This window comes from Dreissena polymorpha, chromosome 11 (assembly GCF_020536995.1).
Source record: "Dreissena polymorpha isolate Duluth1 chromosome 11, UMN_Dpol_1.0, whole genome shotgun sequence".
Lineage (NCBI taxonomy): Eukaryota > Metazoa > Mollusca > Bivalvia > Myida > Dreissenidae > Dreissena > Dreissena polymorpha.
The window spans coordinates 72,494,959-72,514,958 of NC_068365.1; the positions used below are offsets into that span (position 1 = coordinate 72,494,959).

At 37.6% G+C, this 20,000-nt stretch overlaps 1 protein-coding gene across 1 annotated transcript in view; it reads right to left on the minus strand.

Moving 5' to 3' along the window:
* Positions 1-19,349: 19,349 nt before the first annotated feature.
* Positions 19,350-20,000, minus strand: part of LOC127850595 (uncharacterized) — a 35,730-nt gene continuing 35,079 nt past the window's right edge. Inside the window, exon 15 of the mRNA XM_052383727.1 lies at positions 19,350-19,585. Coding sequence (XP_052239687.1) covers positions 19,513-19,585 — 73 coding nt within the window. The 3' untranslated portion in view covers positions 19,350-19,512. The remainder of the gene's footprint in view (positions 19,586-20,000) is intronic.

A 20,000-nucleotide genomic window follows, 5' to 3' on the forward strand; every position in this document is an offset into this window, starting at 1 on the left:
CTATGCAGACATCCCTTGCAAATGATGTTTATTTAACAACTTATGGTCGCTTATGATATTCAGTTTTCTATCAATTGAATCATTTGGTTTGTTATACTTATCCAAAAAAGCTCTTTCAAAAGACACCCGATTTTACCCTGGTCCACCTTTTGTTCTTTTAATTCATACTAAATACGTTATACGTGATTATGTTATGCTCTTGTTTTTCAGACAACAACCTGCCGATTATCACAAGGTATGTTGATTGCCTCCAACATTTCAATATTGTACAGATTCCAATTAAAATTATGTGTAGCGCCGTTAAATGTCGCATCGCCGTTATATGTCGCAGGCTACGAGATGTGTCGCAACGTTGACGATAAATGTCGCAAGGAACGATAAATGTCGCAAATCCTACTGACGATATATGTCGCAACTTTAACGATAAATGTCGCAAAAATTTCAACTGCCGATATATGTCGCAACATTAACGATAAATGTCGCACACCTTTGTAAGTCATGTTAAAATGAAAAGTTGAAGTAAAAATGACTAAAACTTTCAGGTTAGATCTAGATTAACCGACGAGGTTTATTTGTGCCGACTTCCACCAGAATGATCAGTTTTAAGTTAGTATTGTCCGAAATGGTCAGTTGTGGTCAGCATTGTCCATAATTGTCAGCTGCGGTGAAGATCGACCGAAGCGGTCATATTTATTCATTTTCGACCATAACGTTAAGCTGTAGTCAAAAATGACAAAATCCTTCTTTTAAATTGGTCGGAAATCGGAAAAGCGAGGGGCCCGTAAGTTTTTGCTTTGGGTTTAAGACCGTTTCGACAAGTTTGGTTATATAAGTTTAGTCTGACAGGAACCGTCTGGGTAGAACAATATGTGAATGCCTCGGTAATTCTGCTGCTGACAGCTTTGCCATCTTTAAATAAGCGATAGAAGGCAAACATTCTTGGATATAATCATCGATCCAGGATCACACCGGGACCTCTGGTCCCAACCACTGTGCTCAGCTCTTTGGGTAATTATGGGGCCGGCAAAGGAAAATGCCTTTCTATGAAAACTGCCAGGAATTACGGGTTCTCTTCTTAAACGGGTGGTCGTTCGGGTGCAGCTGCGCAATGCATCAGATACTAAACCCATAATAAAATTATCGCCGAATACAGCTCACTTTACTCTGTGAACGGCTTTACACCCAACGTCAGTAATCAGGCTAAAATGACTAGGACTCCGTGTCGGTCGTAATTACCAGTTAACTGAACATGCTATCCGATTTTCCTACCTAAATTTGAAGAAAGGCTTGCACTAGGGTCTTTGTCCATTCAATATTCTTGTACGGCGATACGATAAGTTCAGTAGCTGAAATAAGTCTCTTAAGCGACACATACATTACTGTTGTCATTGACAAAAATATGATACAAACGACAATTCTTCATAGAAATCGGAATATATTTATGTCATTTTTCCTAATTCCATTTATGTTAATTCACCAGATGATTTTGTGAAACAAATGTGTCGTTTTGTTGTTCCCCTGAACATTTTGGGACCTTGGCAAGGGCGGTTTTAGGAGGGCCGAAGCGGCGTGCGCCCCCCCCCCCCCCCCTCAAAATCAGCCAAGATTTTTTTTATTAAAATGTACATATTTGGGGCCTTAAAATCGAATGCCAAGGGTTGGTTACCCCCCCCCCCCCACCCCCCAAAAAAATAAAAAATGCCTTCATCGCATGGAATTGTATATCATAAGCTACTATCAACCGTTTTAGGGTTGTCAATTTTTCACTAAAGTATCCACCCCCCTGTAAAACTTGACCTACGCCCCCTCCCCTATTCGAAAATCCTGGAACCGCACCTGCTTTGATGTCACAAACATGACATCACGAATCGACAGATGTCAGATGTCAGCCACAGTACGAATAGAAGGTCTTATTGCTAACAATCATTTTTGATAGACGATTCCATTTATTTAAAAAAATGGCAGCAAAATAAGATCGTCCATCCGGTTGACATCTAGTTTAGACTATTCATGTTTCTACACGATGCGAACACGATTCGCGATTATAATTTAATTGCATGAAGTCTTCTTATCCAACAGTTGACTTATCTGGGATTTCATTTTGGCACACTTACTAGAGAAAGAACCATGAAGACAGCGATGCTGATTTTGAGGTATTTACTTTTATGTTTGATTTTAGTAGGGCATTAATATACGATTGCTCGTGTAATTAAACCATGGTAACTATAGCATACCTTTATATACCCTGATTTCATAAAAAGCTTTGCAAAGTCATATACATAAAGTAAACGTCATTTGCATGGCCTTTGTTGGTGAATTTTGACCTTTTTTTAATGTTAAAGAAGATATTTTAATTTTGAAAGGCGATTACAAAAATAAAAAAACAATGATGCTAAAAATTATTTGTTGTTGTCCGAGGCGAATATTTTATTTCTTCAAAACGTAGGACACGGGTGCAATATTATTGGTTGTTCATTTTCTTGTATCTTTAAGACGTTGCCAATAGTCTTTAAACGAAATATTCAAATTGGTACATAAATCCCGTCTATTTACAAAATGATTTAACTATTACTATAAAATGCATTTAACATGAAAAGTATATGTATCAGAAAAACGTATGATTGTCGCAGCTAGTATTTTCCTAAAAACATCGAGACCAGGACCGATTTCAGAGCTCCAGATAAGGTTTTGTGAAATTACTACCAGATTTTCAAAAAGAATTCTTAACTCTGAAAATTTATTTTTAACGTTACTACTAAGTTTTGGAAAATAATTCTTATTTTTTCTTAATGATCTAAAAATAAATAATAATGGTTATTTTCATGCAAAAAAAAATCAAAATAAACATACTAGTAACTTTATTTATACGAGTTCAACAGTGTCTTTTCAGTATTATACAATTTTATTTTTCAAATACCTTCATATGCACAAACCGTGCTTAGATTCCATGCCTTAGATGAATGTTTACATATTTTACAATTAAAACGGGTCTCCCATTCAATCTTTTCAACGATTAGCCACGGGACTTGTCTCTTCCACTCGTTCAATGTTTTTTTGTGTGTTTAAGTTTTGACCCGTCGTGTCGCGTTTTTGTTTAGCTTTTCCGACTGTGTCGGCAACTGAACATACAACATCGTATAAGATCTTTTCTATAATGTCTTTCTAAACATTTAACTTCGGCTCACTTTGCGTACAATATGTTAAAAGCGTGTTTTTGGACGCTTTGCAGTTTTTTAGGACGCTCTTTGGGCGCCGCCATAGTTTTTTGACAGATAGACTGCATACGCCGCTTTTATTGGAAAAAATGCGCATTGTTAAGAAACCCGATAACCATTCTATATAAGCACCGCAAAGATCTTTAATACGCGAAAAGAACTCAATAAAAATCGATACGAACCGATGTAAAAATAATATTCGTAACTTGATTTTGTAATTCTTAATGGTACGACAAGATTTTAAAATAAATACGTAACGAACTTGAAAATAATTCGTAATTACGAAAATACGACCCTTATCTGGAGATCTGGATTTCATTAATTATTTCCTATTTGGATTCAACATACTCTAATAAAGTTTATATGCGAAAATTTCATGGCGAAATATATTTTAATTAATGAATGCATATATCGTAATTATTCAATTTTCTAGCGGAAATTTTGCGTCCTCCATGACGTCAAATCAAAAGCCGTCGACGTCGCCAATTAACGTATCGCGAGCGTTAAAGGGCGACTACTCTAAATGAATATGTCGGAGCAGAAGTATAATGCTGCTACCGGACTGAATACTTCGAGTTTTTTCATTGGCTAATTTAATGAAGCGCACGTGCCGTCGCAATTTGTTATCACGCGCTCTGTATTAAATAAGCCAATGGAAACAATCGATAGTATTTACCCCGGAGGCAGATTTTGACTTCTGCTCCGACAAAATCATATGAGTATTCGCCCTTCAACTCAGTGCGCGTGGCTCGCGATACATTAATTTAAATAATACTGTAAAATGTTAGGATAAGGGGGAACGAGGGTCAGCCCCAAAGCATCTAGAGTGTTTCAATCAATATCAAAGTACTTGACGAATTTACTTGACACTTTGTCCATCCATCGTATTACCAAATGCTTATTACATGTGCGATCGCATGGGCGAAAATATGTTTCGCTTGCTATGGCATCAGGGAACGCACAATTAAGGTCTCATATAATCGGCCGGTGCAGGTCAGGGGAAATGACGTCGTAACCATAACGTTTTAATTGGAATAATGTCATACAGTGTACTGTTATGTCAAGCTTTGTAAACAGTGAGCTCTATTGCTTGTTGATTAAGGTCTTATAATAAAGATTGACGTATTTTGCGATTTTTCAAAAAAAAAGGTATTCTAAAAATATTACAACAGTTTAACGTTGATAAAACATATTAGTTAAAGCAATAAGATAATAGAACCGTTAACAGAGTTTTAGTTTATTGTTGTTTACTAACATAATATTAATGCTTTATTTCAGGTTGATATGTTTGCTGTTGCCGATTGTGATGGCGCTAGCAAAGGGCTGGAGGACGTGCGGGCTAATGTACGATACAGAGTATAGGATCATGTTCGAAGCGGTATCGGAAGGGACACCCTTAAAACGATCTACACTGCGAAGATTTCACAGATACAAAGAGTTTTATTCGATTGAAAATAACCGAATGTACTATAAGGGAAAAAAGCTTTTGTGTGAATTAAAATGCAGCAAAGTTATAACTCATAATTGCCATAAAAGTAAAGGCATTGGTGTAAGAAGGTTATATTATCTGTTAAAACGAAGATATACTGGAGTTTCAGAGGCAAATATAAAGCAAGTTATTTCTAAACTGCCGGATTATGAGAAGAGAAATGCAAAGTTTTCGAACAAAGCCCCTCTAAAGCATGTGCGCAGCAGTTCTGTGCACGATATACTTCAAATCGATCTCGTCGATATGCAGAGACATGCAGTTATATACAATAAAGAAAAGTGTAAATTCATTCTAAGCGTAATGGATATATTTAGTCGGTTTGTGTGGTTACGAGCTATATATACCTAGCATCAACCGATGTAATCACTAAACATTTGAGTCGCATATTTGCATAATTTGGTAAACCAAAAATAATTCAGCATGATAGAGGACGTGAATTCGATAGGGAAGTAAAACGGTTGTTGAAAGTTCTCAATATAAAGAATATCAAAAGTCGCCCTTATCACCCTCAAAGTCAGGGGAAAGTTGAAAGGATGCATAAAACATTGAAGCAAAAGATTGCATACGATTTTACGAATGCGAATAGCTTTGGTATAAACTGGGCAAAACAGCTACCAGAGTATCAACGTATAACAATGACCCAAAAGAATGTCTAGCATGGAAGTCACCGCATGAAGTTTACTATGGAAGGGATCCTTATAATGACAATTCAAAGCTAAATCGCAAACGGCTAATAAAGAAACTAAGAGATGCCGCAAAAGTCGCAACACTACAGTGTAATAGGCGAAACGACAGAGCTCAAGAAAAGGCAAACAAAACACCGATTTATAATATTGGCGACTCAGTGCTGTTACGCTATAAGAAAAAAGGTTTATTAAATAGGAGAATATGAGCAGTAGATGGGGTGATACAGAAGCGATCTATGAAAACAAACATGTACAAAATTAAATATCGTGTCCCCGAATCTGCTCGAGCAGGACAATCTGCCCGTTCGGAAGAAAAATGGTACCACGCAGGCAACCTCACATAATATACGTGTACATCAACTGGTGCATCCAACAAGAAAAGGTTACATCGAAAACAGTATTGCATAGCTACAACAAAATCGTCTCAGCTTGAAAACTTGAGATCGGAATTCGGATTGCCCATCGTAATGGATCCTATTGGGAATGGAAACTGTCAGTTTGCAGCTGTTTCATATCATCTACGCCAGTATGGAATACATAGGTCGGAAGAAACGCTTAGACAAGACGTAGTAACCTTCTTGAGGCAAACACCCGTACTTGGTAATAGGATTTGTGGAGCAAACTGGTGGAACTCAATACTTGAGCAACCACGAAATTATTTGTCGCGGATGTCTACAGAATATGAATACGGTGACCAAATAACATTGCAAGCGATGTCGCAGCTGTATAATATGCAGATTGTAATAGTGTCGACTAGGAATAGTGCCACTACATTGATAAGTCCGGATGGTTCATGTCTGTCAAGCCGTTACCCTCAAATAATACTTGGACATTACCCAGAGGGCGCCGGTGAGCATTACGTTGCCCTTGGTTATAATAGACATGTATTAGAAAGAATTGTAGACACATCAGCACAAGTAACGTGGGAAACTGATACCTACGAGCGATGATGACCTGAACGTCGGCGGTGATGACCTGAGCGCTGTTGGTGATGACCTTAACGTTGGCGGTGATGACCTGAGCGCTGGCGGTGATGACCTGAGCGCTGGCGGTGATGACCTGAGCGCTGGCGGTGATCAACTGAGCGCTGGCGGTGATGACCTGAACGCTGGCGGTGATGACCTGAATGCCGGCGGTGATCACCTGAGCGCTGGCGGTGATGACCTGAACTCTGGCGGTGATGACCTGAACGTCGGCGGTGATGACCTGAGCGCTTGCGGTGATGATCTGAGCGCTGGCTGTGATGACCTGAGCGCTGGCGGTGATGACGGTGACCTGAACGCTGGCGGTGATGACCTGAGCGCTGGCGACGATGACCTGAGCGCTGGCGGTGATGACCTGAACGCTGGAGGTGATGACCTGAGCGCTGGCGGTTATGACCTGAACGCTGGCGGTGAGGACCTTATCCAGGCGATTCGTTACCTTAAAAGGCATTCCTCGTGGGTAAATGCATGGCTATTTCTGCGTTAAAGCTACTTTATGCGGCTGGTACACGGTAGAAGGAATTTGGTATAGACGGCAACGGCGCAATTTATGCCATAGCGATATATGTTCAACTGCAGCAATGGATATACATAAAACATAATAACTGAATACACAATATGTGTTATCATTCTATTTTATCAATATGAAAATTAACATGAAAGTTTGTATTTGTTCACAAATTGTGTTCCAAAAAACTACTTGTGATATAACCATTTACTTTTACGGCTTTTCATAACATGATGTTTTTGGAAATATAGTCATTAAATAGTTTTTGTGTTTTCATATATATATATGCATTTACCCACGAAGAATGCCTTATTATTTCATTATATCAACAAAGACATTGTTAGTATTTTACAGTATTTTATTTAAAAATGATTATAATGTCTACATTTATTGTTTACTTATTATTTTTGATTCATTTACTGCTAATTGCTTACAATATGTAGAAACATGCAGATATTTGTTGTTTTTCAATTAAGTGTTAAAAAAAAACAAATTGTTTCGTTATTTTGTGTCCTGTTGATTTTCCTTGCAATAGACCTGCATATCTTGAATCATATTTAATCACATGCTATACCTTTTTTTCAATGTAATACAGACATTACGTATTTTTCAAATTGCACATGTGTAAAACAACATTTTAAGCGTTTTCATTGGCTACAGAAGCAATAACTAACCAATCGCATGGCTTTAATTTGGTGAAATGACGTTGTCAACATGAAATGACGTCACGATAGTGAAAATCTTTTAGATCTATCAGCATTTGTTTAAAGTAAATGCGGCCATTTTCGTGATTGGTTAGTTTAAAGAGTACGAGTCCAAATTCCAAAAGGATCGGGAATCTAATTAAACAAAATTACTGTGTACGGAGGATGATATTTGACACTGTTACTATCCAAAACTTTTATATTCAGGAAAGTAAAGGAAATAACTAACAGAAGGCTAAGTTCACTGATAAACGGGGATGAGGTATTTGTCACTAGATTGATACTCTGCAGCGAGCCAGTGAATCGGCGACATAGAATACCGCTGCCTATATGTTAAGCATTAATTGAAGGCAACGATATTGAAAAAATAAAAAGAACATATTATTCTTCAGTCAGTTCATCAGTATGCCAGTACAAACTCCGGCATATGCCAGTGCGACTGCAAAATAGTAATACATTAACTAAGATAATGAAACATGTACTACAGTCATGTAACTAACATACAATATTCAATACAATTTTATCGTAATTTGTGTTGCTGTAATAATGTTACAGTTTTATCACGTCTTACAACCTTGGCCAATATTGATAACAGCAGTCCATTTAGCACAGGGAAATCAACAACTGGCTACTTGAGCCAAGAAATATAAGAATTGATTGGGTCAATGTTGACCACAACTGACCATTTCGGACAATACTGACCGCAACTGACAATTATGGAAAATACTGACCACCATTGACCATTTCGGACAATACTAAATAAAAACTGACCATTCTGGTGGAAATCGGCTCAAAGCACCTCGTCGGGTAATCTAAATCTAACCTTAAAGTTTTAGTCATTTTACTTCAAGTTTTCGTTTTTAACATGACTTACAAAGGTGTGCGACATTTATCGTTAATGTTGCGACATATATCGGCAGTTGAATTTTTTGCGACATTTATCGTTAAAGTTGCGACATATATCGTCAGTAGGATTTGCGACATTTATCGTTCCTTGCGACATTTATCGTCAACGTTGCGACAAATCTCGTAGCCTGCGACATATAACGGCGATGCGACATTTAACGGCGCTACATTCTGTATAAACTTTCCGTGTAACAACTTCGTACATAAGCTGTTTGCCACAATCAAATGTTTGGTAATATACCTTTGATAACGTGATACTTCAAACCTCACATCAAACTTAAATCACATTTAAGTTAGATTTCAACATGACCTTGATGTTAGCTGTTAAATGCAGGATTCAAATACAGATATTTGAGCATGCATAATGTTATGTTTTCTTATGACCTATATACTTAACTTAAATTAGAAAAACACACGTATAAACTTTGAAGGGTGTGTTGTCTTAATTTGTATGTGTTACTCTTTGTTTTAAAAGCATGCATTTGTATCCGTTCTTAGAACAGGTTTGCAGAAAGGCTGGTTACAGCTACATCAACGTAACCGATTCCGAAACACCCTATCACTAGTGGTGCGCGGTCGAAGTGACGTCACTACGGAATACCGTAAGAGCCATCGTGGTTATACATTTAAATCCAGAGGGCGACAATGTGATAGTGCGATAGTACCACGGCGACAATTCGAGTCATATCGTACTGTCGCCATCGTATCATCGCATTGTCGCCATCGTACTATCGCGTTATCATACTGTCGTCATCGTATTATCGCATTGTCGCCATCGTACTATCGCACTGTCGCCATCGTATTGTCGCACTGTCGTCATCTTATTATCGCATTGACGCCATCGTACTATCGCATTGTCGAATTGTCGCCATCGTACTTTCGCACTGTCGCCTTCGTATTGTCGCACTGTCGTCTTCGTATTATCGCACTACCGCATTGTCGCATGGTCGCCATCGTACTATCGCACTTCGCCATCGTACTGCCGTCATCGTATTATCGCATTGTCGCAATCGAACTATCGCGTTATCGTACTGTCGTCATCGTATTATCGCATTGTCGCCATCGCACTATCGCACTGTCGCCATCGTATTGTCGCACTGTCGTCATCGTACTACCATATTGTCGCCATCGCACTATCGCACTGTCGCCCTCTGAATTTCAATTTGTAACCACGATGGCAGTAACGGTTATCCGTACGACACACTGTCATGGCATCATGCGCAGGGCGCTTGCAAACATGATGGCGGCAATCTCATTGTGTTTCACGAAAAAGACGAGGGTTATTACTTCGACAGTTGGCTCCAGTCTCTAAACCGTACGTTTATATAATTGTGCTGCCGTCCGCCAAAAAATCTTCCATTAGTTAAAAGGGGGATTCAGATGTAAAAAAAATATGACGTCTGAGTAAATGAAGATAAATTTACTGAAAACTATTACTTGTACAGCTAAGTTCAATTTGGAGAATGAGGCGATTTGACATCCGAGTCTCAGCCTCGTTTAAATCTATTCCGAAACAAAATGTACATTTTAATTTACATATACAATCGCCAAACGTTATGACGCAAAACGATCTGAACAATAATCTTATTTTTAAATATAAAATGACATTCCATTAAAAATAAGCAATACGATTGAAAAATGTCTTACTTTTACAAGTGTGTTCTTAATTTAATGATATCATTGTTGATGAAACAAATAAATAAAAGGTGAGGAACAAATAAATAAAAAAATGGCAAAAGTCACTTTTTTCAAAAAAATGTTATTTAGTCAGTTTATAAGTTCTTTAACTTGACACTGTGAAATTGTAATAACGAATGCAATAATTAGCACGGTACTATAAAGGACACACACATGAAGACACTCTTTGGGGACTAACGTCTTGGTTACGTTCAAGATCAATCAACTTACCTAACAATAATAATTACATTTCTCTTTTTTTATCTTAAATAATCCGTCTTCGTTTTCTCACTTTCAACAATATAATACTATCTTCAGCAAACATGATGAAAATCGGTTCATGCTTAATGTCTTTTTGCATCGCGTGTGATAACAAACCAAATCTCAGGAGTAGCTGTTTAATAATGACTCATTATTTGTCGAAATTCAAGTATGTTTAACTATTTTCATTCTTAAGACTGTCATCTAACTCTTTAAAATACTCTGCAACTCAAAGTCGACTGCTATATTCGTCTGAATAAATGCAGAAAGGTTTTAATATTTATTTATCTGAAATGGTCTTATTTTAGAATTGCACAACATTTGGTTCAATCTTCACAAAAACTTGTTATTATACTTTTAAACAAGAAGGGATGCAACTGTTTTAAAAACAGATCATATGCCTGCCAAATTATCGTTCCTTATTACAAGGATAACCATTAACTATGTGATTATGAGGCTGTAATCATGCGCCTTATAATGTTCTGTCATATTTCTCGTATGATTTGTGTTACTATACGCTAATGCAATATTCTGTAATATTTAGATTTATAAAACCAATGGTTTGAACATTCCAGCTCGTTGCTTTGAGCTTGTTTTTTGGTTGATTTGTGTTGTTGTTTTTTATTCAACAAATAAGCTTAAATAAACAGACACATACATGCTAAGGCACGAACATGAATTGTTAAAAATCGCTGCATATTTAACAGCCTCTGACAAACTCGGAATTCGCTATTGGGTGAGGGCCACGGACGAGGGCAGCGAAGGCTACTGGACCTGGGTGGATGGCGTAGAAATTCCGCCCAGCAGCTATGCGGGCTACTTCTGGCAAGACGAACCAAATGATGCAGGATGGTCAGACGGGATACACAAGAATAGCGCGGCGACCAACTACAATTGAAAGCTGGTGATCGCGTCTTTGAACGACGTGCTCTGAAAAACTGTGCCGAATTTCATTTGCGAAATAAAGCTTTAAGCAGGCTTTTTAATGTGTCGGTTTTTTGTTTGGTATGTTTTCCACCTGTTGGCTCCATGTCCGTCCGTTGGTCGATTCTTTTCAAAAGATCATGTTTTCTTAATAACTTGACAGAACTTATATATCTGATCCAATTACAAGCGCTCCCTTTGCATTATTCTTTTAAGCCAGTATGAAGTGTTCTTCATGAGCCAATGAACGCAAAGCGTGCTTTTGGGCATTTGTTTCTTATGATTTTTCGCCTTTTAAACACTTTATGAGCCGCGTGATGGCAGTTAGTGAATTTTCTCCCATTTTCCTTTGTAAAAACTGGTTCACCAGTACTTATGGACAGACAGATTTCAATAACTTTATCTGCTCGGTTTGAATCAGGGGTTTGGGGAAGGGGGAGTTCTGACTTTGAAATAATTGTATGATGAATCTACACACAAGTTAAGTTGCTGGACCGGATTTGAATCCGCCACGCATCACCGTGATTCAGCCCGGCGTGAGAAATACAATCGTCACTGCGAAACACCACGGATTACCTTGGATCGTCGCAGTGATGTCGCTGTGTCTGAATCGCGGTGACAGGCCCGATAAAATACTTTAGTATGTTGTGCGCGGGCGTAATCGGGAAATAAATCTCATGGTGGACTACCGCGACCTCGATAATTTGCGGTGAATTCCAGGTACATGTGAATAAACATTTGTAAATTTAGATATATTTTTTTCATTTGTATGTAATACTTCATATTAAAATCGTCATTTTTGCAGTCTTTTCTATTACGTCTACCCTCTTTACAGAATTATTTAAAATATCTTACTCGCTATGACGGCGATATATTTTGATAGAATGCTAATTGGTTAATAAAGAAATTCTAATTTGACATTCACATAAACTTATAACAAAGATCTTTTAAACTTAATAAAGTAATTATCAACTGTTCATGGGAGACGATAATCATGCAGGTGTCGTGTTAATTGAAATAATAAACACTTTGTTTTTGTTATTCACATAAATTGATATTAAAGGAAGGTGCCTATTAAATGTTTAGCAATGATACTTATCACAATATTGCTTCGATTTCGTTTTTCTTTTAAATATGTGACGATATGAACTTGATACTGAACAACAAATGTAGAGATATAGTCACTCGCAAACAGAACAACTGATCGTTTAGCAGTATAATATCACTGAAATGAAAACTTACTGCCGAAGTCCAGATTGTAAATTCGAATCAATACATGTAACAATATAAACAGGAATTCACTTATTTTAAAAATACTCTAATATAATGTACATGTAACATGTTTATATGTAATTATGAGCAAGTTATACGTACAAAAACGAGAAAGGATTTTAGAAATGGTACAAAAAGACAAATCTTTAAATAAACAGCAAGTAAAACTTCACGCAGAAACTATATATTAACCTGTATTTCACCGAGAACCAACGTGTCTACGGTGGTCCACCGCGATCCGTGAGATCGATTTCCCGATAACGCCCGCGGTGATCACCCACTGTCACCGCGATCTAGCACGATAGAAACAACCTCAAGTCACGGTGATTGTCCACGCTTACGAAAAAATCTCCACGGTGGGACTGTGTCTCAAGCTTAATCACGCCAGACGTAGACGTCTATTGTATGTGTAAGATGATATGGGATTAATTATAAAAAAAGAACATAAGCCGATTAATCTACTTACTGGTGTATAGGTTTAACTGTGGCCAAGTAACATTGAAGGTTTTACATTAAATGACCTAATGACTTAGTATTAATCGTATTTCAGTCACATCAAAATGTATGCGATGTGATTGTTTGAAGGACATTCTTTTCACATTAGATAAACATTGCTGTATTGGCTGTCAGATTACCGCTGTGGTTAATACCTTCGCTTCTAGTGTTTGACCCAGTTTAAATCCCCGTTCACAGAAGCATGTGGGTTTGGTTGGTGGCCTCAATGTCGGACGGGGGGGGGGGGGGGGGGGTAAACCTCTTTGTACTCCGGCTTCAATACAAGACCACATACAATCTTTCATTAACAACTAAATAGCTGAATGTTGCAGCGTTAAAATAGTCCCAACTTTCGTGAGTCTAGTTATACTTTAGATAACGCATATATGTACCGTTAGGAAATAAAAAATCAGAATCAAATCATTAAATCTGTGTTTATACTTATCAGCCCGTTGAATTTCGCCGACCCGCATATTCTATAAGAATATTTAATTGCTATTTACTCCCATTTGTTGTTTCGACGTTACAGATCCAGTACTGCTGATGGGCTCTTATTGTTACTAACTATAAGCATTTCACAGTAATAAACGATCGCGATTTAATAAAAATATTTTTGAATTGACCGGTACACTACTTAGCGCAAAAGTAACACCTTTAATATTAAATTTTCATAAACTACACTCGGAATCGTTCGTGCGCGTGTTTCATGACACCAAACAGCACATAATAATGCGGGGAATGTATTTGTCTTATTTGATTCCCTTACGGAAACAAATACCATCACCATCGCGACAGAACTTAAACTATACATATTTGAGAACAGAGTCACGTTACTGTTTGGCGATGAAGTGATTTAATAGATTAAAACTATTCGGGTTTATACCGGAGGCAATTAAGGGTATACCTTTGAATTTGCATACAAAATGTATTAGTACAAGGCCCGGTTACAAGGCCTTATAAAGTTTTTTTACTTAATGTTCATTTGTTTATTTTTAATTGACCATGTAAGCCTAATTGATAACATTTTCACAATTAAAAGCCAGGTAGAACACATTATTAATTTGAATTGCAATTCACAGAGCGTAGAGAATTATTACTATTAATGCATTAAAACAAGATCTATGTAGTTGACACTTTTCTACTTACTTAAGAAACACAGTCGCAGGCTATATTACAGCTAAAGGGTTCAACAATGTTTCAATAAGGTATTATTGAAAAGGTATTTAATCTGACTAGGCCCAAATGATAAATACTGTATGCACTTTGCGCTCTTATCCTATGGGCGGGAAAATTGCCAAGAAACCGGACAGAAACGTTTTACCTTTGTTAATTCGTGTAAAATTTTCACATGTATTCTAAAATTTACAAAACCCGGAAAAAAGTCCCAAACCCGGAAAAAGTCACATACACTGAAAGTATTTATCATCAAAAACAGGTAGCCCCAACACCGGAAATAGTCTTAATACGTAAAATTATCCAGGAACCCTGATATAAAACCCAAACCGGAAAGGAGTCCCAAAACAAGCGAAGTAATCTGAACCTCTGAAAGTGCATGGAGTATGCCCAAACCGGAATTCAGTCCCAACTCCCTTGTGATATTAATATGATGTGACTATAAAATTGGAAAAAGAAATGCCACCGAAATGGCCAGTACTTGTTGATTGACTTCATGTATAAATTTTGGCGGATGGGCGATTAAATACTTCCAAATAAAAAATCAAAAATATTAAGTTATTAATACTTAATGAAATATATACACGTATGATAGTAATATTTCTACATTTATGATAGTTATTTTAAGAGCTAGAAAGCTCTTTTATTCTGAAGCACTGTTTAATGATTAGCGAAATATGATTAAGTGTAATATTATGACTAAGTAAACGTTATTCAATTAATCGTTACGTTAATGGCTAAACATCCATAGAATTGGAAAAAATATTGTTTTAAGCTTATACTCCGAATAACTTGGGACCATTTGTGTTTAAAAAATATATGTTTTTTAGTTTAAAGTTAATTTATTATCTGAATATTAACAACTCGATGTTGTCATTTGAACCACGAAGTACTTGTATGGTATGTTCTTTGTACAATATCACTCATTCTAAGATGCTCTGACAATACAACAATTTTTCCTATAGAATAAACATAACAGTCGTTTCTACTACTTTGACCTTTGACCTTGAAGGATGACCTTGACCTTGAACTTCCACCACTCAAATGTGCAGCTACATGAGATACACATGCATGCAAAATATCAAGTTGCTATCTTCAATATTGAAAAAGTTAGAGCCAATGTTAAAGTTTTTGGACGGACCGACAGACGCCATATATTAGACATTTGGCCTTGAAGGATGACCTTGACCATCACCTTTTACCACTCAAAATGTGCAGCTCCGTGAGATGCACATCCATGCCAAATATCAAGTTGCTATCTTCAATATTGAAAAAGTTATGGCCAATATTAAAGTTTTCGGACAGACAGACGCCATATATTTGACATTTACCTTGAAGGATGACCTTGACCTTTCACCACTCAAAATGTTCAGCTCCATGCGATACACATGCATGCCAAATATCAAGATGCTATCTGGCCAATGTTCAAGTATTTTTCGGACGGACGGACGGACTGACTGACGGACAGTTCAACTGCTATATGCCACCCTACCGGGGGCATAAAAATCGAATAAAGGGTTAAGGACGTAAGTATATAAATAATCGAGAAACACATCAATGTCCACTTTCTTTTTTATATAATTTGTTGTTGTTTTTGTTTTAATTTGTCGGACATTAAGAAAATAACATGTCCGCGAGGAAAAATAACGATCAATAAGATATAATAAATCTAGAATCCTGATAAGAGAGTTGTTGTAATAAACTTGTTGTTTGCTGTGAATAAAGTACTTTTTACGTAGCCGCCGATGCTTGGAAAATTATTTCGTGTAAACCTACATTTGATATGTCAGGCAAGTGTTCATCATTAGAACATGTGTATCGATGACGTCTATTTATGGTAATATTAACTTCATTCAGATTTTAAAAGACGCTGTTCATATACAACTAGTCAAAAGCTAAAAAAAAAAGATTTAGCGGTTCAAATTGATGCACTTAAGTCATTTTGAGGGATCAAATTGTACATTAACCGGAAGTCTTATGTTGAATCTAACTTTCATTTTCATTTCAATTTTGCCTTCACCCATTTCGTGATACGGTGTGATTGACTAACGACAACTTACTAATGCAAAGAGGTACGATGAGAATGGCGAACGACAACTGTGTAATGCAAATATGTATGATGAGAGTGAATAACTACAACTCTGTTATGCAAATATGTAAGATGAGAGTGACTAACGATAACTCTGTAATGCACAGCTTTACGGTGAGATTGACTTACGACAACTCTGCTCTACTATGATGTACGGTATGAGTGACTAACGGCAACTCTAAAATGCAAAGTTGTACGGTGAGATTGAATAAAGACAATTCTGTAATGCAAAGACGTACTGTGAAAATAACGACAACTCAAATATCTGCGGTGAGAGGGGCGGACAACTTCTGTGCCACGCAGAAGTGTATGGTGAGTGTCACGAACGACAACTTTGCAATGCACAGATAAACGATGAGAGTGGCCTGCGAAAACTCTTCAAGGCAAATTTGTGGGCTGAGATTGACTAACGATATTTCTCGAATGAAAAGATGTACGGTTCGAAATTAAACAACAACTCTTTAATACAAAGATGTACGGTAAGAGTGGCGAACAACAACTCTTCAATACTATGATGTACATTGAGAGTGACTTACAACAACTCTGCAATGGAAAGATGTACATTGAGAGTGACTTACGACAACTCTGCAATGGAAAGATGTACGGAGAGAGGAGAGTGAGTTACGACAACTCTGCAATGGAAAGATGTACATTGAGAGTGACTTACGACAACTCTGCAATGGAAAGATGTACATTGAGAGTGACTTACGACAACTCTGCAATGGAAAGATGTACATTGAGAGTGACTTACGACAACTCTGAAATGGAAAGATGTACGGAGAGAGTGACTTACGACAACTCTGCAATGGAAAGATGTACATTGAGAGTGACTTACGACAACTCTGCAATGGAAAGATGTACGGTGACAGTGACTTACGACAACTCTGCAATGAAAAGATGTACGGAGAGAGTGACTTACGACAACTCTGCAATGGAAAGATGTACGGTGAGGGTGACTTACGACAACTCTGCTATGGAAAGATGTACATTGAGAGTGACTTACGACAACTCTGCAATGGAAAGATGTACCTTGAGAGTGACTTACGACAACTCTGTTATGGAAAGATGTACATTGAGAGTGACTTACGACAACTCTGCTATGGAAAGATGTACATTGAGAGTGACTTACGACAACTCTGTTATGGAAAGATGTACATTGAGAGTGACTTACGACAACTCTGCTATGGAAAGATGTACATTGAGAGTGACTTACGACAACTCTGCAATGGAAAGATGTACGTTGACAGTGACTTACGACAACTCTGCAATGGAGTGATGAACGGTTAGAGTGTTCGACAACTCGACTAGGAAATTGGGGTTTCCGTAAATGTAGTCGTTTGAGTTGATGCAGTAATATTGATATTTATTTATCATACAAATATTCTCAAAAATACACTGATTGACAATAGACATTAGATAAAAAACGTGCAGTACGCAACTGTGTATTTCCATCAACATTTGAAGGATTTCAAAAACATATTGAGTCGACTGGACAAAGTAGTGTCAAAATCACGTGAATTAAGTCACATGATCATTTCAATCACCAGACTATTGGATATCAGCTATATCAATTTAAATCCGAAATTGGTTTGAAATGTAGAGCGCAATAAGAGACAAGGTAAGTGTCGAATACGGATGTCTTGTTTTGCATGGCATGAAAACGAGTCGAGTGGAAAAGGCACGAAGCTCACGCTTCCTAAGCATCGCTGAATCGCTTCATTTGTATTCAACACTTATTCTGTTTTTAGTATAGTTTTATATTTATTCTTGTAGTCCTCAACATCGACTTACGCCTCAGTCACAAATAATCCGGTCGCCGGCCGATGTGTCCGATCTCCAGGCATCGGGAAGACTGGACACGTCGGAGCCGTCCGCCGTCCGATGAGTGACAAAGTTTAAAACTTCAGTCATAAATTGATACCGATCACCGTCTGATCAGCGGCCGACGTTTTTTACCGCTAATCCGGCTGGCGCCGGCCGATGATCGCACGCACATCGGGTCATTTTGTAGCATCGGGCGACGTCCGGATTAATTGTGTATATCACAGTTTGCTTTACCCGACATCGGGCCCGGGAGGGTTGAGATTGAAAAAACATCGGACGAGCAACGAACGGTTATCGCCCGGCGTGCGCCCGACATCGGATTCATTGTACGTGTATCACAACGAGCATTATCCGGCGTCCGTCGGGCATCGTGCGGAGGCCCTAACGGCAATCAGACGGTCGCCTGCCGAAGTATATGCTTCTGGGAAATACCTTTACATTTGTCGATACACGTTCAATGAATCCGATGTCGGACGATACCCGTGCGTTGATCGTCCGATCTTGCTTCGATCTCAACTCGATTCCTTCCCGGGCCCGACGTCGGGTAAAAATTTAAGTGAGACTTAAAATTAATCCGGACGCCGCCCGATGCAACAAATTGGCCCGGTTTCCGTGCGATCATCGGCCGGTCGCCAGCCCGATGAGCGGAAAAATACGTCGGCCGCTGATCGGACGGTTATCGGTGTCTATTTGTGACTGATGTATTAGTAATATGTGCATTTAGTGCATTTTCCCGTTTAAGGCCAAACGTTTTGCTGTTTATTGTAATTGTTTTGGACCAGAAGAAATGATTCATTTCTCACACGAATAGATCAACTCATCAGCATTCATTGCGATATTTACTTACTTCAAATGAAAACGGAATGTCATATATTTCTTAATTTTTAGCGCATTTCTGTTCAGTGTTATATTTTGGGCTAAGGAGAAATAGACGAATAGTTTCAATTCCTCAGCATTGTTTGATGGGCAATCAACAGAAATCGGATATTTATTGTATAGTTGTTTTTGTTTATAAAGCATATTTTTCGTTGATTTCCAAAACACAATCGGCAGCTTGCCTTCATTTAAAACAACACATTTAAACGGTGATGACATTTGTTGTTGTTTCCTCGAAAAACACTGATTATACAAGTAACAATGCTCTAAACGGAATTGGTTTTATTTGCTTAATTTATAACGCAAATCTTGCTAGTGCAGTTTGTTTTAAAACATTAGATTGACATGTTGTGGAGCCATTAGATTGACATGTTGTGGAACATTAGATTGACATGTTGTGGAACATTAGATTGACATGTTGTGGAGCCATCTATCGCCTGGATCTACTGGAGGCAAGTCTCTCACAGATGTAACCGTGTTTGTGGCTACAGAGGTCAAAGTTTCTGAAATACAAAAATCAAACTAAATAATTATGTTTTACTATGGCTCTTACTTGACGCCAATCGCATTACAAATACTGAAAGACATTAAACTCGTACTTCTTCAATAACAAAGTCATAGATGTGTGATAATGAATTAATATATGTATATGCTTTTTTCATGAAATATAGTTTTATTGGCGAACAAAATGAGTTCCCAGATAGAATATTATAATGTTTGTGAATAAATTTACTGCCTCTAATAAAAGATAAATCGCAATATTCTTTAATCAACAACACTCTTATACAAAATACACCATGCCCTTAATATAAGGTTTCATACTTGTTAGAATATGAAGTTGTGCTTTAACAAGAAAAATAAGTATATTATATCAAATCATGTAAAACTTTATACTAACAATATACGACCGTTATAATT